This window comes from Pleuronectes platessa, chromosome 14, assembly GCF_947347685.1.
Source record: "Pleuronectes platessa chromosome 14, fPlePla1.1, whole genome shotgun sequence".
Lineage (NCBI taxonomy): Eukaryota > Metazoa > Chordata > Actinopteri > Pleuronectiformes > Pleuronectidae > Pleuronectes > Pleuronectes platessa.
Window position 1 is genome coordinate 14,069,823 of NC_070639.1, and position 25,875 is coordinate 14,095,697.

The window sequence follows — 25,875 nt, forward strand, 5'->3', positions numbered from 1 at the left end:
ACGTAATTATGTGATTGGAGTGTGAACAATGACTGGGTTGACACTTCCTCCTGGCACGATAAGCAGTGCAGCTCACCCGAGCCAGCAGCTCGACGCGCTCTGGGATCAGCCACATCTCTCAGCTGTCATCCGCCGCTCATCAAACCATCTGTTGATCTCAGGAGCCCGGCCCTCTCCAGTCGAGGCCAAATCTCAGAGGGTTCCTCCATGTTGTTCCCTTCCTGTCGTTCTGCATGCAGGAAATGTGTGTGGGTGCAGTGTGTCATCACACGTACAACTGGCTGATCTGACATGATGCAAGCAGCTGATCGATTAATGTCAAAAAGATGATCAAATAACAGCAATACCTTTGGGTGACACTTCATACAAAACACATACAGAGAGAGAGAGAGAGAGAGAGAGAGATAGAGAGAGAGAGAGAAAGAGAGAGAGAGAGAACCAGTGAGTTAGAGAGAGAGAACCAGTGAGGGAGTGAGAGAGAGATAGTGAGTGAGTAAGCAAGGGAGAGAGAGTCAGTGAGTGAATGAGTGAGCGAGCGAGCCTGAGTGAGTTAATTTTTCTTTCTGAAAGTCCAATCAGTTATAAGTTCATTGATGATGTAAAGGTCAATAATCATTCAAAGATGACACATACAGCAAATTGATTTGATCATTCATGGTATATTCTACTTAAATTCATGGATTGAATCACGTTATTATGAATTACCTTTGTATTTTGTTCCCTGATTATAAAGTCTTACCCATGATTCCATTGTTGCTGTGCATGCACAAGCTGAGTATGAGGAGAGAACAAGAAGAACGAGGGTGATCATAGAAATTTATTAAATTAAAATAACATTGACAAAATATGTGGGTATAATAAAACAGTTTTTTGTTTGTTTTAAAACTCAGACATTACAAACTCAGTGTTATCCTCAGGAACTGATTTGAAATGTTCTCATATCTTGTTAATTTATGACATCAAATAAACTTCATAAGAGCTTTAAAACACAAAGTGAGGTTATTCATATTTACATTTACAAAATAAGCCATACACTGACACCATAGAGACACAAGTCTCTGTAAACTATTCTTTAACAAACATATTTATTATATTCCACAAAATAAATATAGATAATACTTTCTTATATAAATATGTAGATTGATATCTTACCAAAAAAAGTGCATGGTTCAGTATTTGTATAGAATATTGTCATTTAGTTGGTTTAAAACTATCATTTCCATTTTAGGTGGGTCACAATCATTGGGCAGAATTAAAATGGTTCCACCAACTCACATCAAGTTTACAGACTTTTTCATGAGGGACACAATTACATATGGCTTTTCAAACAGCTTCTATGTAGTAATTATTAACAATGCTCTTATGCTTGTAATATATGTAAAGCTGCATTTATTGTATGAACATTGACTAGATCTTCACATTTTATTGCAAATCGTATTCAATGTAGTGAATTGTTATATAAATAGATAAAGAATGCAAGGACTTGTTGACATGATGGTATCTCGAAAAAAAAAGTATGCAACAAAATACATTTAACCCAAAGCAAAAACTTCAAAACAAAACCAATCTTTTGGTAGTTTGCGTTCCGTGTGGTATTAATACAGTTTCTAGATTTATAAAGTACGGTTTGACATCATCGACACAGGAAAATTCTACACAAGGTTCAATGAATAGCAGAATATAATTGTGACACATCAGATAACACGCACACAAATGTGCAAAACGTATATATGTGAGGGATTTATAATCGGTAGTAACACAATGTACACAAAGAAGGGACACACGACACTGCCCCTTGTCTGTAAGAGAAAGGTAAACAGTAAGTTAATACAACATCTGCGCAAAAAAGTAAAAGTTTCACAAAGATAATAGGACAGTAAAATGTACTTAAAGTGACAGAAATAGAATCATTCATTATGAAGTATCATATTATGTCATGTCATGTCATTTCATGTTATTATATACTGTCTATTTTATCTTGTAAGGAGTAAAAATAACAATGCACTGTAAAACTATAAAACAATGAAACTTGACCACACACATAACCGAAAAACGATTAAAAAAAACTATAAAGCATAAAAGATTGTTTTTACATTTTCTTTTTTTTCATAAGAATTAAACAAACACTACAAAACATGTACATTTGTGAGCTCTGTCTCCATATATACCCTCCGACAGAGCCAGGCAGTTAGTGTTTGCAGTGTTTGTGCTAAGCTAAGCTGAACTAACTGGTGGCAGCCTCATATACTGTACAGACATGAGAGTGGTATCAACGGACTCGTTTATATTCAACAAGAAAGCTCATTTCCCACACACATATTCTTTTATATCTAAATTCCAGCACAATGGCTGATCAGACCTAAACCGTCGGTAATCCAAATGGACCACTTTGGTGCAAAACAGACTTTTTTAAAAATGAATAATGTTGTGAGTAATGAGTGTTTTTGACTGGTCATTTATTAAGACTCTCATACATCCCAGAAAGATCTCTGTAAGGATTTCAGCTGCAGAGGAATATGAAGTACATGCCATCTGATAAGAGAAGCCAAAGATTTAATGAGAAAATGGCAGCCAACTTTGTGGATAAATACGAGCAATATTTCCTTATTTGAATGTGAATCCAAGCTTATTAGTGCCCACACACAAGTTTGTTTTTTCTCTCTCGGTTGTTTATTTGTTGGAGTTTTTGGTCAAATCTGACGTTGCTTATAGTTTATAATAACCAACTGTAGTTTGGCTTGTCTCCGTTGGCTCTGTCCATCAGCAGCTTTCTGTGAATTGAACTGAGGAATCTTACCTTAATTATTCTGAAGTCGTTATTCTTCCTCAGAAGTCTCAGCCGTTTGCATTCCAAGTATTTCCAAAAGAGCCTTTTGACATTTCGTCTGTGATGTCGATGACGGGTATCCCTCTGCGGAAAAAAGAAGCCAGATAAAAAATTTCCACATTTACAAATTAAAATGTGGTTTTAAAACTTTATAAATGTAAAATAACATACTTGTACCCTTCTAATGGCACTTGCACGACTCCCTCGTCCTCTGCCAGTATACTCTGCTCCTCCTCCTGAGGATTGAAGAAAATACAACGTGAATGTACATTAATAAATCAATTCAGCATCGACTGGCGTGTTGTGGTAACAGCACCTCATCAGCATCCTCGAGCTTCTTCTTCTTGCTCTCTGGCATGAGGTCATCCAGCCAGCTCATCTCTCTCTTGGTGAAGATGCAGTCCATTAGCTTCCTAATAAACACGAGCGCCAACACCTGCAGGATTCACAAGCAGGATCAAAACGGCTGAATCCACAGAAACCATATGTGTTGATGAAGGAGGAGAGGAGATGGATGGATGGATGGATGGATGGATGGATAGATGGATAGATGGATAGATGGATAGATGGATAGATAGATAGATAGATAGATAGATAGATAGAGAGAGAGAGAGAGATAGATAGATAGATAGATAGATAGATAGATAGATAGATAGATAGATAGATAGATAGATAGATAGATAGATAGATAGAGAGATACTTTATTGATCCTGAGGGAAATGTAGGTATATAAGTGGTGTATGTATGTTCACGCACCATCATAGGGAAGACGATGGCAGCCTTGGAGGTCTTGATGACCCAGAGCAGAATTAAGCAGGTGAGCTGGATGATGGTGAACAGGTGCACCTTCCTCAGGGGTACGTGGCGGAGATAGATGAAGTCTGGCTGGTGCTTGGCTGGCATACCGAACAGTGTCAGGCGGTCAAACAACTGGAGAGGACAAATTATCAGAGATTTGTGAGTGAGATTTATTTTATAACACATAAAATGCCTTGTATTTAACAACAACTTACGTATATGATATGTAAAATATATATAAATATTTTCAGAGAGACACAAATGGCTCTTATACAAAACACTGCCTTTCCATCATGAAACACCAAACAATCTGATCGACTGAGGCTTGTGGAGCAAATCCAAAGTCTATCAAGCTAAAAGTAAAAGTTGCTGGAACTACAACAGACTGAATCTTCAGATCCGCATATTTCTGTCTTCGTTTAAATATAATTTTCACAAACCAACAATAGAAAGTATTCAGAATTGAGGAAAATGAGAAGTAAACAGGGCAATTAAATCCCAGTCAGGTGTTCTGTATATGCTGGGAACACACTAGTGGCCAATTAACACTTCTTCTCTGGGCAGCCAGACAACATGGAGGCGATCCCCTATCGTGGGTTGCAGGGAGTTAACAGTCCACACAGAGTCGACGAATTATCAACACAGAGCAGCTCTCTAACTAATCTCCAGCACACAGATCATCACAAAAACATACGACTCAAATTCAGCTCAGGTCCTAAAGTGGTTGTTCGTCACAGTTTTAATTTTGAGTGTCCAGACCTGTTTTTCATGCCCGGTTTGGATATTAAAACTGATTCCAGATAAAGTACCATGATTAAAACTTTCCTGCGAACACGGACACGTTTATCACTTTCTTTAACATCGTGCGATATAACTTTTTCCAACATTTTGATGGATTTCTCAGATTATAATTTGTGGATTTTGAGGAAGAATATCAGGTATGTTTAAGGGACTGGTATTTATGAGTGTGTGCAATTTGGTGCAAATCTAGATACAATTTTAACAATCAAAAAACGGCCTGAGTGCTAGTTATTTCTTCACAGTGATCCAGTTCAATCTGAGCAAAATCTGCATTAAATACAGCCAAACTCTAATAACTCACCTGAATGCCTCGGAGAGACGATGCCCCCATGTAAAGGAACACTCCGTACAACACAGGCATAGGAATGAACTGGAGAGCAATGAAAGCATTTAGTCAGTAACACTGTCATGCATTTCACTAACAGTCCATGATGAAATGAAACTTATACTGTCGTATGATCGCAGAGGGCAAGTACGCTGGGTACGTGACCGACCTTGAGCACAGACGTCATGAACACGGAGCAGCCCATGAGGGTGAAGATCATGAGGCCTGTAAATCGTTGCTCTCTGATGCCGAGGAACTTGGGCTGCTCGCCGGGGGCCGAGCACTCGGACTCCAGCTTCAGGCTGTTGACGTGGGTGATGGAGAGCACGGTGGCCGCCACGAACCATGGCAAACCCATCAGAGAGCACACGCCCAGCATCACCCCCACCACGAATAGGTCCAGGTGATAGCCACAGCTTTTCTGAAAGGGGGTTGGGGGGGACAAGCGGATGAAGCCTCGTCATACTAATGTGACGTAGCTGGGACAGCATTGAACTCAGGCTGTACCTTAAGCTTGTGCTCCTTCCTGTTGATGATGACAGCAGTGATCTGCTGGTCCATGAAAATGAGGATGGTGCAGAGCAGAGCTGGGATCACTGTTATGACTGCCGTCCACCAGGGGTTGGGCCCCAGCGGGTTAATGAACCAGCCTCGATCATCCCTGGTCGGCTGATAAAGATAAAAAAATGATTGTAATTAGTTTGACACGAGTAGATGGTCATTGAAAAATGATCTGCTGAATCAAGTTTTTACCTTAAACTCACTGGGAACCTGCAGCTTCGGAGAGGGAACCCCTAATGCGTAGTCGACTAACACCATCGTTAGGATGGTGAAGAAAATGGCAAAGTCACTGATGAGGGCCCTCACCTGATAGAGATGAGATTTATTTAAAATAAACTTCAAGCAGACAGTTTTTATATTTCACAGTATTCTTTATCAAACTCAGAAACAAAAGCATTTGCAGGAAACAGGACTTCCTTAACTCCATACAGGAGGAAATGTTTTCATCTGCTTTTTTTCTTTTTTTTGTGAGCAAGGTTACGCATTTGTGGATGCTGTATAGGTAAAAAAGGAAGCCAATACATTTCAGGGCAGATCCAGGTAAGAGAGTGGAATCAAGATTATTTTTGCTCTTTCTAAAGTAGCAAGATAGGGCATTTTTCAAAAAACAATGAAGAATCATTCATGAATTTTTTAATTCTGACATATTTAAGGGACTGATATTAGTGCAATTAGGTGCAGATCAAATAAAAATCCAGATATAGTCATTTTAAATGTGGCCTTATAAGGGGTAGGCCTTGATGGAGTAATATACTGATTCTCGTCATACATTTTCTTTCCATCCCGCAGTACCTACGTTGAACCAGTAGAGGGTACCACTGCACCATGCTACACAACCAAAGCTCTGTTCTGCAGAGACAGAAACATGAGGCACATGGATGTGAGGATACCAGAGGATTTTGTACACTACCTTTGTGGGAAAGTAATTGCTGAACTTGAACTCCTTTAGGAAGGCAGACATGATGACAGTGGAGAAGAAGAGAATGGCCGACCAGAAGAGGACGTCAGGAACATAGGGGCCGTGCGGGCCACAGGCGCTGCCCACAAACTCGCCTCGTTTCGCGATACAGTCCTGCAACAACAGGTAGAGAGCTATTATTCAACGTTAGCACATGATTAGCAATAGAAACAGCATCAGCTGATTCTAAGCTTCCACAAACGGTTCATGACCATCCACATTTGTAAAAAATAAAAAAAAACTTTACAAAGTACAACAAATGTGCTTTTAGAGTGATTTGCAACGAGTAATCCCAAATAATCCAGCACACATGCCCTTAATCTCCTCTGTCAAGCTTCCTCCATCTGGGAGAGCATGCCACTTTAAGGTGGAAAAACATTTTTGGTCTGTCTTTGTGTCACTTCATAATTCCAGCTGCTGTATATTTAGAACCTCCATGACAGTTTATTATCTCATTTTTGTAACGTTTGTTTTTGTTTTCGTTGCCGAGCTGGCTCAGGTTGTACCTTGACCTCCAGAGCTTCCCAGTAGATTTCTGAGGCAGTGATGTTGTTGGTCTCCCAGAACCTCAGGGTGCCGTTGGCGGGGTCAGACGGTTCGACGCACGAACATCTGCGGAGGCACATGAACATCTGGATGAATGATTAATCCCATATCTGTCTGGGATTCACTGTGCCTCCAAGGAATCCACTTAATTACTTCTACTTTAAAGAGTACCCCGGACGTACGAGTACATGCTGAGTTTGTCCAGGTTGTTGTTCTTGTTGAAGGGATAGTGTTCCCCCAGGTGGATGAGTTTCTCCAAGGCCTCGTAGATGAAGATGATGCAGATGAGTGAGGCGAAGGCTTCCTCCGTGAAGCGCGTGATGTAACAGACGAGGGAACTGGCGTCTGTGGCCACCAGCACGATGCAGAGGAACGCCGTCCACAGGCCGATGCATGTTCTCAGGGACAGATAGGATAAGCCGTACTCCCTGTGTGGAGATGAGAGGGAGGGAAATGATTTTGGAAGAAAACAGATCAAGTCACATCATATTTTGATTGTATACTATTGCAATGTGGCAGATGGGTGAAAGACATTATCACAATGAAATGTAAAGGCAATGTCATTACATTTTCTATAGGAGGCCAGATGTTACATTCATGTTCACAGCCAGATGATAAAACGTCGGATGTGTAATTACAAAGTGATGCAATGATCCGGAGTCACTGACATGACAGATTTTTTTATGTGCGGGAACATTAAAACCAAACATACTTGCAGAATTTGAACAATATCTTTTCGAATACAAGCACCGGCCCCGTGCTGCCCAGGATGGTGAGGGGCTGCCCGGCGAACAGGGAGTAGGCTATTCCAGTCAGCGAGGCTCCAAACAGCGACTCAATTGCACTCTGGGTAATGGAAATAAGGATAGAGAGATTACCGGTGCAAAGACTAAATGTTTATGGTACTGAAGGCCTCGTACAGCGCACCGCAGCGTACAACTAGAGCAGTGTGAACACTTAGAGGAAAGAGAAGGTGCTTTACTATGCGTCCTTCTGTTGCCTCGCCCAGCAGTCCTCCGAAGGTGATGACAGGGGACATGCAGGCACAGTAGAGGAACAGGAAAGAGGCCACGCACTGCAAACTCAGAGCGTCCGTGTAGTCAGACAGGTAGTGGGGGGCCTTTCGCTTGATGTCTAGAAAGAGACCACCGAACCACCTGGGGATGGAAAGAAAACGTTTGCTACTTCTGTTGTTTATTTACTCATAACATTTTCATTTTCAAAAAGAATTAATACTTTTTTTCAAAGTTGAAACAGAAATAATAGGTTCAATGCAATGGTTTGTGCATTTTTGAGAAAAGTTTCGAAGATTTTTGACAATAGTCTTGATAAACAATATAATTAACAACATATATTAGATGATTTTGTTTGTCTTTTCAACCTTTTTCTTCACATTTCAATTTTTTTCTCGAAATGCAAAAAGGAAAAATACATCTTCGCCAGATTTTCTTCAACTTCCCTCATCTCACTGTTCACCTCTGGGCACAGTTCAGTGCTCTAAGTCCTTGTAGTAGAGAAGCATGGATGCAAATAGATATCTCAAAGCAGGATGTTTCTATGGAAACCACTTTATGACTACTACTGGAGAGCAAGTGTACACAGAAAGAGATGACTGAGCACTGCAGTTGTGGAAAGTGGTGTTTTCATTCCTCAGTATAAGGGCTTGATTTTAGCTAAACTTGCAGTAATGTTTCATTTCAAACTAAACTTTCAGTGTATTTATTAACATAATTTTATCAATTGTCAGGCAATAGTTAGAGCCCAATCCTAATACAACCATATTTCATTTAAGATATTGGGCACCACTTCTATGGACACCAAAGGAAGAAATGTCGATATATTTTGTTTTTAATTAACTAAATGGAAAATGCACAAAGCTAAGGTCTGAGTTGTTCAATTCTAAATAGTCTCTGCAGCGAAGCAGGGAGAAAAGGCTGCAGCCCAGGGTTAGTATGAAGTATTTATAATGATATTCACTTATCTCTGTATATAGAATATTTTACTGTTGATAAGAATTCAACAAAACACACACATTGTTCTTCCCTTTGTGAATCACTCACCTCCCAGTGCGTTGCAGTTCAGGACCACCATGACCTCCAATTTCCTCCTCCTCCTCACCCTCGACTAAACCGTTTGGTAAAATATTACATTTCTTCCTTTTCTCCTGTTTAACAAACAGCACAGTTACTTTAAATAACTCTGACGTGTTGTAGAAATCTACTCAAGACGAATAAGCAGCCGACCAAAGTCCTACCAACCTGAGATGGTACATTTTTGGGTGGCTCTATCCGTATGGACGGGTCCCACTCTCCTGGAGGCAGCACTGTCACCTGGTCGAGGAATTCATCGATCCCAGCGATCAGATCGTTACGGTCTTTAGCTTTATAGGCTACGTCATGGAAAACCTGGGAACAGAGAAGAATGGATGGCTGTGAATGCATTCCAGTGACAAACCCTGAGTGAACTGCACATGAAGTGTACGTGTAAGGGGACGTCTGCCAAATTACCTCACAACTGAGCAGACAAGTGCATTCACACTGATGGACTGTTCGTTCAATTATCCCCATATAATCATGCAGAACATGCTCAACAAATTTTTCACATACGCAAAACTCAGATATTGAAACCTGGAGCCTGCTCACCATGAAACATCAACCACTGGAACGACTCATAAGAGTGTATGATAAAGTCAATAATTTCCTTAACGGTGATGGAAGACATGATGAGGACATGACCACTGTATATTAACCAATAGCATGTTATACAAAATCTGAGAAATGTCCCATTATTTCAGCAGTTTGTTGCGTTCTGCTGGACCATGAACTGGTCTGTATAAAATCTGACTTTAATATTCAAACCCTTCTGTTCGGAAACTGACATGCAGGAATAAATTCCGATGATGCTGAGTGGAAGGTTCAGGGGATTCTTACCTCATCCGTCATAAGTGTTGCAATGGATCTTCCAATCTCATGATATTGCATCCCTCTACCCAAAGGCCCCAGGAGAATAAACAGAAACCTAGAAGGCAAAACACAGATATTTGCATTGCCAAATCAAATCTGCATCCCAAGCATATGTATATATTTACTGAAAGGTTCACCCCAGAATCAGAATCAGAATCCGAATGTATTTATTGCCAAGTAGGTTTACACCTACGAGGAATTTGATCTGGTTATTGGTGCATACAATGAACATAGAACATAAAAACATACAAACACAATAAAAACAACACACATTAGAAAAGCAATAAAAAGAAACAATATATATTTACTCACTATTTACTTCTTATTTACTCCCTTTTTCTAATATTCATACAAAGTAACATTTATTTAGGCATAAACATATCTAAATAAAATATATGTAATAGATAAAAGATATAAAAAGTGAAGTTAAAGTGAAATGCAAGACAGTGACAGTGTCAGATTGCAATATGCAATGTAATGCAGTATAATATAATATAATGGGGATAAATCAGCAGGGTGAATAGGAGGTGTTTGTCGAGGTTGATGTGTACAGGAGAATCAGCCTGACCTCGTGGTGATGGGGACTTCAGACAGACCGTTGAGCATAACCGCCGGGGAGAGACGCACGAACGCCACCACGGGTTTGTTCAGAAACTCCAACTCTCCCACCAACACGTTACAAGCTTCAGCGCCGACTGGGATCTTCTTCATGAAGTGAAGGTCTATCTGAGAGAGAAGAGGAGTACAGTGTGGAGAATGTCACAGAGAGGTCCAGCTTTAAACAGGGAGCAAGACTCTCGGGTATTGTGTTATGTTATGTTCAGTTTTTAAATTACGTAAATGTTCGTGGGTTGTTCTTCTTTTTTCTGACAGTGTGTGGGCTGCAGGATGAGGCCGCTCCAGTTTGCTATTCAGTCGGGCTGTGTTTGTACACAGAACCGATGAATGCATGTGTTTTTGTCCAAATCGTTGTGCGAGCTCTACAGGATCGTGCACATGTTTGTTTGTCAGATGTAAGATTTGTCCTTCTGCTGGGAGTCCATGTTACTTGCGGGGGTGCCAACTGGTTTAAAGCCACACAACTTTTAGATTTTGAGATTTTAAGATGTTAGAACAAATCTTCTGATCAGATCCTACAAGACACTCAGATATTATTTGCGTTTACGTGCCACAAATGTTAAGTGTATAGGGATCAAATAATATATTCATAATCGCATAGGCTTCCCAAAATTGAGTCAAACTAGGAATTCCCAGTTGTAGATAATGATAATGATGCGAGCGAACCCTCCCTCTCTTCAGAAATCACATTCACTTATTACCACTATCACTTACTATTATTATAATTTGTAACGTTTATCTGCACATTAATCCTTAAATGCACTGGTTTAACTGGACTGCAGTCCAAATATAGCCCAGCGGCCCAGGCTGTTTGTTTCACAGGACAAAACATTCAGACGTGTCACAGATGTGCTACAAATGACATGTTGCTGAATGCTTTGTAAGGACGAAGTTTTTTTCATTTCCCATAGTGCATCAGAACTGACCCTAAACATGAAACTTCTCCTCTTACTCTCTTTCCCTCACTGGACCTGCACTGAACAGAAAGTCTCTGAATATTAAACGTGTTGATTTTTTCAGCGTTAATTATGTGCAGGAAACAAGTGTTGACTGGAGTGTTGTTTGTTCATGTGACTCTGTGGGGGGGAACGAGTACTAGATCCAAAATAATTAGTCACTGCTATATAGTTTTTAGGATTTAAAGTTAAAACATATTCATTTATTTCCTTGTGTCAATAAAAGCCTGCAGCTGAAATCTATAAATTGTAGTGACATGTATAAGAATAGCACTACTGGATGGTGATTCATTTCTACTGTTTGAATTAACAGGCACATGAGACGGTTCAATAACTGACCTGGACAAAAAGGTTAAACCCACAGACATCAGGCCGAAAGGTCAGCGGCAGGCTTTTATCTTTGCTGTGTGTGGTCATCCAGAATCAGACGAAGGCCTTTTATCATATTTATAGTGGTTATAATCCTAATCCCAGACTACATGACCTTTGCATTAAAAATGACCAACAACAACCTTCTGTTCATTGTTGGAAACACACAATTAAACAAGAGGCTGCTCATTTTCATCAGATACGACATAAATGTTAACGATACATGCACAATGCCATCACACTATAATCCACACTGTGTGTAAAGTGTTACTAGGCCCGTCTGACACTGCTGCAGCATGGATCAGTACAAATAGCAGAGAGCGTTCACAAAAGTCAAAAGTAACTTTAATTTTTCATCTTAAAACAATATCATGGGTATTCCATGTGCAGAAAATTTTTGTAAATTACTAATTTAATTATTATAACCTCCCCCACGGAGGTGATGTATTCACATGTGTGTGTTTGTCTGTTTGTTTATTGGCAGAATCAAACAAAAATACTAAACTGATTTCCACCAAACTTGGCAGAGGGAAGAAACCCAACACATTTTGGTTTAGATGCAGATTAAGGGTCAGGTGATTTTTGGTCTGCTCTTCTAACATTGCCCGATATTTATAGATTTTTCCCGGATCTTGTTTTTTACAAATCGCGCAGATTTAGTGAGCTGACCTTTATGATTGTGTACAATTCGGTGCTGATCCGCATTGTTCAGATTCAGCCAAAATCAGCCTTATATCTTACTTTACAAATCCCCTATAGTAACCATAGCTGTCACAAAGCTTCCCTGTTTGAAGAATAAGATCGATGTTTATTTGGTCCTTTCAGAAATTCATCATGTGCGACACAGTATATGTCAGAGACAAACAACTACAGGACAGTGACACAATCCACATGACACCAAATAATTATATATTATCAAACTGAGGCTCAAGTAATTTCCTAAGTTTATTCAGTGGTGCAGTACTGGAGGGTCAAATGGTCTGTGATTGGTTTGGTCCCGACAGTTAAACTGAAATATAATCATGTGAGTGTAGCTTGAGAAACACTGTGTGTACAGTGCAGCCGTCTTTGCAGTCATACCTTGCTGAAGTCGACAGAAGTGTTTTCCCTGCTGACGTCCACTTTCCCATCCGGACCCGCTAGGTGACACTGGGAGGACGACATCTGACCTGGAGGATCCAAATGGGAGAAACATGATCTAACACTTCTCAATCAAACTGGATTTCAGCAGCGGGGGATTTCACTATTTATCATGAGACCGAGCAGGTGAGGAGAATATCTTTAAAAAGGAAAACTATGTTGAGGTTTCCACGTGCAAATCATGGAGGAAAAAAACATCCAGATTGTCATCACAAAATAATCCAGGCTCATAGTAGCAGGATTACTGCCAAGCTGCTTTACAGGTCTAACTTCATTCACACACTAATTCTATCATTCAATAAGCTCACAGAGAATGAAGTGAGCTTCATCAGAGGACAAGGATGTGTATTTGGCATTCGATGCCTCACAGGTGAAAATAAATTGTTCATGATCCACCAGCTTGATTTCTGGTTCACTGTGAAATCATTTAACAAACACTTTGGTGGGTTCTGTCACTGGCTTGTAAAATGTAGTTGGCAATGAAGTAGCTAAGAAATGCTTCCAATTCTGTGTCTGTCCTGGACTCACTTCTTGTTCTGTGAAGACCAATACCAGACGGATGGGCATATTTATAGAATTAACTTGTTTTGTTTTTTCATCAACTTAATTCAACCTGTTAAAAAAAACGTCTTGTGAGTTGCCAACATCCACACAAACCATAAGAATAATCCACCTTTGAATATGTTTTAAAGAATGAGATGGTAATGGAGAAAGCGCACTTTATTAATCAGCACCTGATGATTTCAGTGGGGCTGTGGCTCTGTGGGTGGGCTGATAGCGGGTGAACAAATATGCAAGTTGGGCCCACGTGCATGTAGGACAGATTCTCACAGTTTGAATCTGGTGCCCGTCAACAATCTATTTAATGCGTCATATGAAAATGCATTGTATCAGCACAACATTCATGATTTTATACTTCATTTGAGTGGTCAGCAGTAATTCACATCCGTTTTTGGAACATTTTCCATCACAGCAGACAGCAAACTTCAACAGCAAGTGTATGTTAAAGCGACATATTGTTTGTAATACAGCTGTGGACGGTTTGTGCATATTGTTATCTAGTCTATGTCACGTTCTATATTTTTGCATCAGATGGCCTACACAGAAAATTAAATGACGTAAAAATTCCAGTTTACGTTTTGTGGGGTTTGCAGTTTTACCCTTTGCCAATAGGGGGCAAAAGTCAGATTTTTCCTTCACTGTGTTTTATTGAAATAATCATAGAAGCCAGAAAAAGTTAAACTGTTCAATAACAAACAAGAAAACATTTATATACAAATGCTTTTTTTCTGCTTTCGTGTCCTGTTGTCGTCTCATGATCGATAAGATGTATTTTATAACTCCTTTCATGCTTCAAAGCCCCTGGAGACAGAATCTCGGGTTTCCTCACCATTCTTGTCCAGGTGGGGGTCCGATGTCCGTCGCCCCATGTCAGCAAAGGAGCGTACGATCGGCAGGCGGTTAGCCAGCTTCTTCTGGTTCTGGTGATGGTGCTGCTTCAACAGTGTTTCACGCACTTTCAGCCGGAGCTCATCCCCCAGTGGCGAGTACAATTCCTGGTGGTCCAGGACCATGTCTAAGGACAACACACGTTGTGAGGACTCGTTCTGCAAGAATCTGACTGTGAGGCTAAATAATTGCCAAGTGTCAATAAGCTTAAGTTTTCAAGATTCAAAATAGCCTCACAAAGTCTCAGCAGGAAGTACTCTTTATACGGTATGATGAAAAAGAATCTAAATAAACCGAGGATTGTGTCTCTAATGTTACTGATTGCAAAAGTTGACGCATACACAATATGATTATTTTCTGACTTCAGAGTGACGTCATGATGACATCATTCCTATGATAATGAATTATCTATATAAGCTCCAGGTCATGTCTATAGTCCTTTACGAAGCAGAGATAACTTAAAAAATGTATGATGTAATTTTTTTCTAAATTCTTTGTGACTTCTTCATGAAGTCAGTTTTCTGATCAGTAAAAGCTTTTGATTGTCTTTCTATGATTTGCAGAGATATCTGTTTTTCTAACCATATTTTGGTTTACCTTGACCTTTGACCCATCTACTCTTAAAGTTAATAATCGGGTGATACCTTCCCAGGTAATATTCACAGCACTCATGCACTGTTGAGTTGTTTTGTACACATATGAGCACGCAGGGTAATAAACGTGTCAGTCGTCTCTGTAGCTACCTGCGATCTCTTCGATGGAGTTGGCCCTCATGTCGAGCAGCACGGTGCTGTTGATGATGCAGCTGCGCAGCTCGAACAGACTGTGCAGAGACAGGGTGGCCACGTAGGGTTTACTCCATCGCTCCCCTCCGTCCTCAACATCCTCTTCAAACTTCAGCCACCTGAGACACCAGCGGGAGTTTCAGTGAGGAGAAGGCAGCAGACGGCAAACTGTCGGACAATCTGTTCTCGCTGCAGCAACACTCGCTTTCATGTATATATATACATACAAACATCTCTGTCTCTCGGTCCCTGTGTGTGTTTTACTCATTTACTCTCCTTCCTTATTGCCTCTCATCAGAGTTTCACTGTAAATAAAATATGTCTGATTTGAGAGAACACCATAACTCCCATGATGAACACATTCCACATCTTGATTAACACTCGCAAGTCTCAGAGAAAAAAAAGGGCCAAACACAAACTTAAGTCCTCGAGCGATTACAGCAACGCATTGCAATTACTTAATGCAAAGGCCACATCTCCTCATCAGTGGGAGTGGGATCACCAGCCGGACCGCTCCATTCGATCGGAGCTTTGAGTAATGACGTGCAGGTCATGAAGGTCTGTGGACGCCAAGTTAATGACCTGACGGTGTGACAGTATACCTGGCACTTTCCCTCCACTCCGGATCCTCGCCCTCCCTCACACAGATCTCATCCATCTCTGTGAACAGGTCATGAGGAATGTGCTCCTCGTCGTCGTCCTCGGCGCCCAGCAGGAACTGCACTCTCTGGGAAGGGGTGTCTGGGAACGTGAGGAAGTGCATGATTGATCAAAAAACGTATATATGTGAAGTTTTGTTTCCCATAGTTTATACCGTTGTATTGTAATCAGGTATAAATAAAGATTGAATTAATGGACGAAAAGTATCTTTTATGGTCAGTACCATAAAGAGGAGACTCTCTACCCTCGACCAATGGGAGAGCCCGGTCCCTGCTCCTCCTCCTGTGCTTGTTCCCATGACGGTGCCTGCGATGGCTGCGGTGCCTGGTGCTGCCCAACGGGACGTGGACCCCGATGTAGAGAGTCTTGTGGTCTGGGTACAAGTCCGACAGCGGTTAAAGTGTGGTCTACTGAGTGTGCGAGTGTGTGTATGTGTGTGTGTGTCTGTGTGTGTGTGTGTGTGTGTGTGTGTGTGTGTGTCTGTGTGTGTGTGTGTGTGAGTGTGTGTGTGCCCAGAAGCTTTACAGATTATAATTTCACCGATCATAGTTCAGCACTGCTTCTTTAGCCTGGCCATGAGTTTGTGTGTGTTTTTAATGTAATGAAGTGCATAGCTCAAAACATCATACATACATAATAATGTTATGCTTAATGCTGGTATGTTTAGTTCATCATGCTACATTAAGCATCAAACGATATAGGCGTACCACCTGTTATGGATGGAACATGAAACATTTGACTTAATAATAATGAACCCACTAGAATGACTGCCCCATGGTTGTAAACCTTTGTCAACCAGTGCAGTTTGAGTCTCCATCGATTTTTTTTCCAGACTCATCTAAGGTCACTGTGACATTTGGCCAGTGAAATCTCACCATTTAATCTTTGAGTCCAGTTGACAACAGTGCAAAATGTGAAGAGATTCCCTATGGATGCTCCTGATGTATCATGTTCACAAGACATCGAGGTCACTGAGACCTTGACTTTTGATCTTAGACCTCTTCAAATCAGCATCAAATTCCAATCTGTTCATTTTTGAGTCCAATAGAAATATTTTACCAAATTTGAAGAAATTCCCTCCAGGCGTTTTTGAGATATCGCAATCACAAAATATATTTTTGTGAGGTCACAGTGACCAAAACTAACATAATGTGAATGCTGAAAAAGATGGTATTAATAAAAAGTAATAGCGATCAGTGGTGGCATTTAAAATGATAAAATAATTAGTGTAGGAGATGCTGTATAACCTGTATTTTCATGATAATGAAAATATGACAGATCAAGTATATTATGTGCAAAATGTATCGCTGCAATTATATAATAAGTGATTAGTGTTTGTATCTTAGTTGCTTTTGAACAGCTGTTCATATACTCAAGGCCTGCAGCTGTGTGGATTTGTGTTGCCTGGTTGTTAATTTATGTATCCTCTCCTTGTACTATTTAAAAGCCTTGCACAGCTGTGTGTGTGTGTGTGTGTGTGTGTGTGTGTGTGTGTGTGTGTCTGTGTGTGTGTGTGTGTCTGTGTGTGTGTGCATGTGTGTGTGTGTGTGGGTGTGCTGGTGTGAGACTGTGTGAGCGAGATGGAGAGCGAACGAGAGATGTCTGTTTACGAACTCGTAAGTCAGCCCACTCAGCTCCCTGCAGTAGGACATGAGGATTCAAACAGCCACAAACACTATATATAGTTTATATATCAAATTAACAGAATGCAGAGGGAATTATGTGCCAAACAGCTTGTAACACAAGCATTTTAATGAAGGTATTTTTCAATCAAAACTTACTTTCTCTATTTAGAGCCAGCCACTACGCATGCATAAACGTATAATCATGCGTAGGGATGTTGTTTCTGAATATTGCAAATAAAAAGTGAGACCCATTGAACTTTGATTTCGTATTTGGACGCATTCAATTTGGGTTGTCTTTGCAACGACATCTCAAAGAATGATCTTGTTCTAAGGCATTAGAGCAGCATTTTTTATTTTACAAAAACTTTTTTTTTACTTTGCTACTCTTATCAACTCAAGAGAAATCGCAAAGAGGAGGCGATCAGTGAATCAGATAATCGGAGAATAGAGACTTAAAACCTTCTCCTGCTCCAAGAATATGTTCCCAGTAAAAGTGTAAAGTTGAAGTTCAGTTAAATTTTGTTCAGCTCTTTCCAAATCTCCTGTGGTAATATGACCCTCACCATAAACTGAATATAAAGATGACTGCTCCCCAAATGTGATGCCAAAACGTCACAATTGCCACCTGGTGGCTGGATGCAGTATAGTTTGTAAAACACACCTCCTCCATGTTAGTCAAAGTACATGTCAAATACATTTTTCCTCAAAGATTGTTTCTGTCATTTTATTTATTTCTTTCAACACTGATGGATTTGCAACTGTTCATGTTTGGTTGCGTCGACTATTTTTATAAACTGTCTGTGGCACACACACATCCGGCAGAAGGATATGAGACTTTGTTTGGCTAGCAGTCTCTGACAAAAAAAAGAAAAAGGTATTTTTTAAAGTACAGCCTACGATTTCATTATTAGTTTTGACAGAAAGTTTCCCTAAAAACCTGTGGGTCATTATCCGTGTGTGCAGATAGGGGCGGTGTGGCCTAGGGGGTAGAGTGGGCGTTCTCCAACAAGAAGGTTACCGGTTCAATTCCCACTCTTCCCCATCTGCATGCCGAAGTGTCCTCGGCAAGATACTGAACCCCTAAATGGCCCCTCATAAAATGTTGAGTGTACTAAAAATGTAAGTCGCTTTGGACAAAAGCGTCAGCTAAATGACATGTAATGCAGATACAGATGGGAACTTACTCCTTGGTATCTTTTTTGTTTTGATTATCTGTGTTTTGCCAGTGATTATGATATTGCTGATGTGAATTCCTCTCACCTACAGTCTCTGCCTCCCACTCTGCTCTTATCTCTTAGCTACGGGACCAGGACAGAGTGGGCGGACTCAGCTGCCGCAGCCTTTTAGCGCTTCGAGCTCTGTGTGTTCCTGATGCGTTAAGTGTTGGTCGAGTTATACCTTCCTCCTGCTCGAAGTTGGTTCCCTGTTGATAGCGCGTCCCCCCTCTGTCCACCACGGCCTCATCGTCGTTTCTCTGTCGTACACATTGAAAACCAAACACACACATACACAAATTCAACATGATGAAGTTATGAACATTATACAACTTATAGAAACAGGATAAAACACATTGTCCTGTTAACTGATGTATCAGGAGCATTACATTAAAACTAGAAGTGTTTGTTGACTTGGCGTTCCCCTCACAGATTAGCTCCTTGTGAACAAACACATTATCCAACCGAATAGCACTGTTGCCATGGAAACTAATTGCACATCTCTTCTTGACGAGGAAAACATCTTAGTCCAAACAGAAAGCTTTTTCAAAATGAGAACAATAATTTACCCATCTATAATTAAAATGTTTGGTTCTGTTTATTCACTGTGATCTGTGCTGCTTTGATGATGGGATGTATTATTTCCTTTATAAAAAACTATTTTAACTCATTCATCATTTTTTTCTTCAACCCTCCACCTCTACTTACAACACATTACAGTTGTTCTGCAGGATAGATCATAGACTGTATGTGAAGTCCGACAATACATCTCCACTTCCTTCAAGTATCCAGAAATAAAGCCAAAATATCAAACTATGATATGGAACCAGAATCTGCACGGTAGCGAGCGAGGGATGGAGCTGAGGTAGTGAGATTCCGCCTTAGCGTGCACTCGACCAATCACGAGTTGGTATCAGCCGTCAATCATGATGTTTCACCCTGTTTTTACAGCATCAAATAACTAATCAAAACCAAACTTACAAGAAAAGCTGCACCTCCACAAACATCAGCGTGATAAGAACTCCCTTCTAATGTATTCAACTTTGACTTTTTAGTTTGGTCCATGTCCCATTCGCCAACACGGAGGAAGTGACCGACACTGCAGACAGCCAACAGGCGATGACACTTTGGCTTTGCAGTCTATGTACATACAGTCTATGTGATGGATTAACAAAAATACACTTCATTATTTAACTATATTCCAAAATAATGTATGTGATCGCAGCAGAAATAAAGATCGAACCCGGAAGAGAGAGATAGAGGAGAGAGAGAGAGAGAGAGAGAGAGAGAGAGAGAGAGAGAGAGAGAGAGAGAGAGAGAGAGAGAGAGAGAGAGTATAATTTTGAATGCAGAGCTTTTGCCAGAGTAAAGGCGACAAAACTCAATGACCGCTGAAAATGTCTTTGGGCTTTTTGAGCATTTCCTGTGGAAAACACGGTCCAGCGGCATCATTAGGCTGATACCTCTTCAACATGTGGCTGCAGTTAATAAGCAGTGACCATAATTAGTTAGAGTATGCGCGTGTGTGAGTGGAAAACAAATGCAGCAGGACACACAGACAGTGTCATAGCAGGAAATGACTCGGAACTGATTAGAGTCAGTGAGAAAAACCATCATTCTGTGGTGTGAACGCCGGCCTGCTTATGTAATAAGCAAGAAGAGAGGAGTGAGGAGGTGGCAAGAGGGAATCAGGGACACACAGCAAATATCATTATTTCCACTGTGCATGGAAGTGATGCAACCTCAACACCCGCTTTTGCCTCTTTTCAAAATCCTTGAGCAATCAAAATGTTCAGCTTCAAACTGTGAGTGCCCATGAGAAAACCAGACAAAGTGACAATGGACTGTACCATTAATAATGATGTTTAATAATGATAAAAATTGATTAAAAGACAACATTTTAAATACAACCGTATACAATGAATCTGTAAAACCTACATGTGGTTGATGGGAGGTCTAAATGTCTGTAAATGTATGCAAATCACATGACACCAAAAATTTAAATTGCTTGGTGTATATTGTATTTATTGAAATTCTCTTGGTCTGAATATATTTCTGTCCTTGGCTGGAGCAACTATAATGAAACCCAATTTCCCCATGAGGGATCAATACGTTTTTTTCTGATTCTGATTCTGATCCTTTGGACAAGAAGTCAGCTTAAGAGGCTACCAGGCAAAAGGCCATGACATGACGATAACAAATTAACCCAGCTTACATCATTTTTAGCACTTTGTGATATAAACTATATGTTACTCGGTAGATTTCATCCCAACATTCCCCTTATGAAACTTCATCTCGTAAATATCCGTCCCCTAAATATTTGCAGAATGGATTGTTTTCTGAGAAATCAATGAAAATGTAAAAAATGTCCTTTCTATGAAGGATGTGTTTTACAGGAGCCCAGACTGGACAAACTGAACACCTTTTGAGTTTTTATGACAGGTTATTTTTCAGGTTTGGAAGGGGGGGAGGTAAAGGGTTATTCAGCTGCAACGTGCAACTTCACAACTAACTTCTACACACTGAACCTTTTAAGAAAGTGGAAAGACACTGATAAATATCAGACAGACAAACAAAGGGGGTAAAAGTGAAATAAAAAAACTTTTCACTAAGGAAAACTCCCACTAAGACAAGTGTTGTACTGGGATGCATTGATTTAATGTTGCCTGATCAATCCGTGAGATGTGTGACTTACAACCACAGCCCAGACGATGATTGCTTCTTAGAGCTGGACACTGTGCTGGTGTTGATTGCTACACCACTGCTGTGGATTTAAAACCACCTGTCATTTCCTGTAAATCCAAGCAACAGCTGGGGTTCAGAAAGCAGAACAAACACACGCGGGGCCCCGGCTTTTACTAAGTGTTCCTCAAACAGAGCCAAACAATTCAGAAGCACTTATCGGAGCAGGTATTTATATCCCCATGTAAGCTCACTTGGTATCAGCTTTTCCCCGCAGCCATCTTGACCACCAGTTGACCATCGGGGCATTATGATAATGAAGGGTGCTGCTGTTCACAGCTGCACCGACACATGGGCCGGCCGAGGGCACCAGGCTGATGTTGATAATCTGTCTACAAATACACAGGCCAGGATCATCATCCCTGCTCAGATTAAACTGCCAGTATTTGTTACTAAAGCAGGGGCCACATTAGCCCATATTAAATATGCATATAAAATGTGACAGTTTAAACAGAAAAAAACAGCACTATACATTTAAATAGTATTTATACTATGAAAACTATCTCTATAGAAAGAGCTTGACTATGTGGCCTCTAACAACATGATCAGATGAATCCTGACACAGAGCCACTGATACTATTGATTGACTGATATTGTTTTCAGACTCACAAGTGACAAAACTAGGTTCTCAATGCAGATTGCAAGCTCTGAAGAAAAAATTGAATCCAATGACGTCTTCTTCTGGAAGACGATACAGGATACTCACAGCTATGGGAAATATTTTTAGGCAATTGGAAATTCCGTCTTCTGTCATTTTAACAGACAAACAATTTGTATCAGCTAAATGTTAATGTTTTCATCTGTATTTATCTGTTGATGAATGTACATATGCCCGTATGAATGAACTGCCTTCGTCATCTGCTTTCTCACCGATTCCATCCCACCATGTGCTCTGCTTTACAGCCAAGAACAAAGCTGTCTAGTGTGTTGTGAAGCCTAATACCATTAAATTCAAACTACTACTGCTGCGTTTTTAGACCAAAGATCAATACTCAGGCGCAAAAATCTCAATAAAAGATGTCAAACCACGCAAACCGCTCAAGTGGTGTGACAGGGCGCGGAGCATACTTGGATCTGATCCATGCGGACAGCCCTGGCACATTTTGAAACATCTGTGGCAGCAATGTCATGAACCGCACTGGCTTTCATGTGCTGCAAAATGCACTGTAATCCTTAAATGTCTCTGATATAAACTTCAACCTCCTCTAAGAGGACACATTAGTAGTGAACACATTTTTTCTATTTTTTCAGAGCTGCTATTTAAAGAATTTTCAGCTCTGCGCCCTCATTTAGTCAAATTTAATATCTGCTTCCCTGATGTCTGAAGGGCAAGATGGATCAGTCGCAGTCAACAGAAAAAGCTCTTTTCTGCTTTTGCCCTTTTTTTGCTATATTTTATCAGGCAGTAACTCTCATTTTTGACATGTGGAGAGAACGATCTCTGTAGAATTCTGGCCTTTGAACGTACACACGTCTGTTAACCTCATAGTAGCTAAAACATCAGAAGATCCTGTGAACAACAAGCCCTTGTCCTACCTGATTTTTGGAGAGCCAAGGAGCCTGCAAGTTTTCTGAATGCATGAGCTTTTCCTTGTGTGTCTCTGTCCACTCTTTAATCAGTTAAGTCAGCGTGCGACGCAGTGAAAGCTCTGCAGTGCAAACTCCTGCTGCCCGGCTTCACACCATGGCTGATAAACGCTGAAGCCCTTCTGTCCTACAACTGTAATTCGTGATTGAGCGTCTATCAACAGCTCGACAAGAGAGATTATAGATGTGACATCATTGCTGCTCTTATCAACAACAGAGCTTGATTCATACTAAATCACATATCTCATGTGTATACATCTAAACTATATATATATTATAAAGTAAAGATAATCTTGTCACATAGCATCAAATCAACTTGGTCACGCAGGGAAGTGTTTCAGCAGCTTGGCCACTTCAGGCAATGATGCAACATTTCTTCCTGTGGCCCTGATAAAAATGAATGTGAGCCCAAAGTGGCCCACTTGTAAAATAGCAAACATGGTCGAAATATCACAAAACAAATGTGGGTCTTTTGGAAAACAGGTGTTGCTCTACACAAGGTGTAATCTGCATGGGACCTAAAGTGGCCCTAAGAGGTAAATGGTGAATATGGCTGAAATAGCACAAAACTAATTCAAGTGTAGTTCACCTTTGGCACCTTTGGTTGACATGCAGTATTGCTATGGATGATAACTTGTGGCTTGTTCAGGTTAAACAGGAGCAGACCATCCAAGGGCCATTTGCTGCACAGGACCAGTGGGCCAAATCTGGGCAATAACAATTCTGCTATGTGCTCATTTGTTCAAAGGAAACTAATTTACCTCAATGCATCAGAATGTACATTATATATGTTACAAATGCATATAAGATGAGGATATTGTGTGTGTCGTATGTTTTGTTATGTCAACTTTCATCGTTGTGTTCAGAAAGCCATAACATCCAGGAACTCACCAAACTTCTACGTCCAAATGACGAGCCATACGAAGGGTTAACCTGAAACATAAAAGGGGATCAGGAGTATTTGCATTATATTATGTTTAATCTACATAGTTCTCGAATTTCAGGAAATCAGCCACCGGAAGCATTCTCACATTCTCACATATTTTTTTTCCTCCAAATGAGATAAAGATTAACTCTGAAATGTTTTTTTCTTTATTTTTTATTCATGTTCGGTGACTTTTAAGGTCAGGTTGTGACCTAGCGCTTTCAAACCAAAGCCACTAAAAGTAGCATCAGAGCAAACTCGCAGCCAAAAGCCTGTCAGTCTAAAACCTTTTGGCTAAATGGGAGAAAAAGCTGTTGTGATGTAAACAGCAAAAGGATAATGACAAACAAATCTCCTCCAAAATGATGAGCATAGGGCTCACAGCTGTCTGAGAACATCCTCTGAGTGTCTGCGTTTTCTTTTAACCGAGAATTTCCCCAAAACAGATGCTACAATTTGATGTTGGGAGCGTATCTGACACTTATAAGTGTATTCGTGGTGCTATGTTATTCACAATTTACATTAACCTTAACCTGTCTCTCAATTCACTTCCATGAAGAGATCACACTGCTATCTGAATGTGGAACATCTGTCACAGCAGGGATTTGTCCTGTTCTGTAAAAATTGTGTAGCACAAAATAATGGGACTTGAAGTTATCAACTATTAAACAGTTTCACATTGAAATAAAAAGGGCTAATGGAAGCCTCCAGATAGTGTCAGTAATCTTCCACATCATGAAGACGAAGTCACGTCTTGTCTCACTGAATAAAAAACTTGAAGTAACAAAGCAGGATCAGCAAGTTGCATGTTCAATCACAAAGTCCTTTTCTATGGTCGAAGCCCCACAGGTGATCTGCAAACTGCAAAACGCTCCACAGTCACCATCATCCTCTGTGGAAGGATTGAGGCTTTAATTCTCATCTGCCTCCTGGAAAAACTCTAAACAACATATTTAACATTTTACCATTGGACTCCATACTATACATGACTATATAATTGTCGTTTACCGATGGCAGCAGCAGCGGCTCGATCTGTGCGCCCTGGTCCGTGGGGTTCATCGTCTTCTCCCGAGGCGCTCCACCGTGTACCGGGGGGTGGGGTGGGGGGACTGGGCAGAGATCTGCGTCTGTGGGTGCGTAATCCCGTCAGGTGCAGCGGAGACTGAGCGACCACACGGCGGGTCACATGTTTATATGGCCGCGGCTCGGTCAGCGGCTCGGAAACGATTAGCGCTTCTCAGACGCTTCAGGGAAACATGCGCGCCCCACGCACTGCGGCGGGCGCGGGCGCGTCACTTTGGAAATGTTGTTTTTTGTTTCACGCACATGGAAAGTTAGACATGATGACGAAATCTGTGGAATTAGAAGAGACGACGTTTAATGTTTTGAATCTAAATATGATCAACAAAATGTGCCATTCATTTGTTGCAGATTATTTAACCAACCATATTCATATAGACTCCGGGTGGGGGGGGGGTCATTACGCAAATTTGCGATTTGTGTCCTTTGAACGAAACTGCTTTTTCAGTCTAAAATACAATGAAACATTTAATACGATTTTCAGAATTTGGTTTCCATGGCATATCTTGTAAAATAAAAACATATTGGTTGTTTTCTCTTTCAAATTTTAAGCATCTTGCAAAAATGGAAGTCTTTCCCTCAGCCTGACACAACTCAGACCAGCTATTGAGGCAAAAAAATGTAAACTCATAAAAACCTAAAACACAAACCATCAAGTGTTGTTTCATTACTGCTGATAATATATCTCACTTACTTATTGGAACTGAACTCCAAGAAGTCAACTTGGTGTAAGAAAACATCCATTCAAAAACAAATGCAATGAAAACAATTGTGTGTAAGATGATAAGAAAATGATCAAATGTGAAGTAAGTGAACTAAATGTGCTCTCCCACTTCTTAGCTGCTGTATAGAATCAACTTTATTCAGAGCGTGTGTTAACATCTCTGTCCACCTGGAAACACGTTGGTCTCTGCTGGTTTCAGTCCTGCATGTGACCAGCAAAGGT

At 40.5% G+C, this 25,875-nt stretch overlaps 1 protein-coding gene across 1 annotated transcript; it reads right to left on the reverse strand.

Moving 5' to 3' along the window:
• Positions 1-2,835: 2,835 nt before the first annotated feature.
• slc4a10b (solute carrier family 4 member 10b) lies at positions 2,836-24,908 on the reverse strand. The gene is made up of 25 exons (XM_053439144.1): positions 24,858-24,908; positions 23,816-23,857; positions 18,780-18,855; positions 15,980-16,129; positions 15,699-15,837; positions 15,055-15,215; positions 14,253-14,438; positions 12,803-12,891; positions 10,348-10,505; positions 9,747-9,834; positions 9,075-9,221; positions 8,877-8,980; positions 7,799-7,973; positions 7,529-7,662; positions 6,999-7,244; positions 6,777-6,882; positions 6,223-6,384; positions 5,505-5,618; positions 5,259-5,420; positions 4,921-5,172; positions 4,728-4,796; positions 3,584-3,757; positions 3,144-3,263; positions 2,999-3,063; positions 2,836-2,911 (listed from the first exon to the last, which is right to left on the reverse strand). The coding sequence occupies exons 1-25, from the start codon at positions 24,906-24,908 to the stop codon at positions 2,836-2,838; spliced, it is 3,246 nt and encodes a 1,081-aa protein (XP_053295119.1).
• Positions 24,909-25,875: the final 967 nt, after the last annotated feature.

Coding starts and splice junctions, on each gene's coding strand:
- slc4a10b (XM_053439144.1), bottom strand. CDS start 24,908: ATGAACCCCACGGACCAGGGCGCACAGATCGAGCCGCTGCTGCTGCCA. Junction 3,758..4,727: donor CGTCTCTCCGAGGCATTCAG/GTGAGTTATTAG, acceptor TGTCCTCTCCAG/TTGTTTGACCGCCTGACACT. Junction 3,064..3,143: donor AGCTCGAGGATGCTGATGAG/GTGCTGTTACCA, acceptor TTCAATCCTCAG/GAGGAGGAGCAGAGTATACT.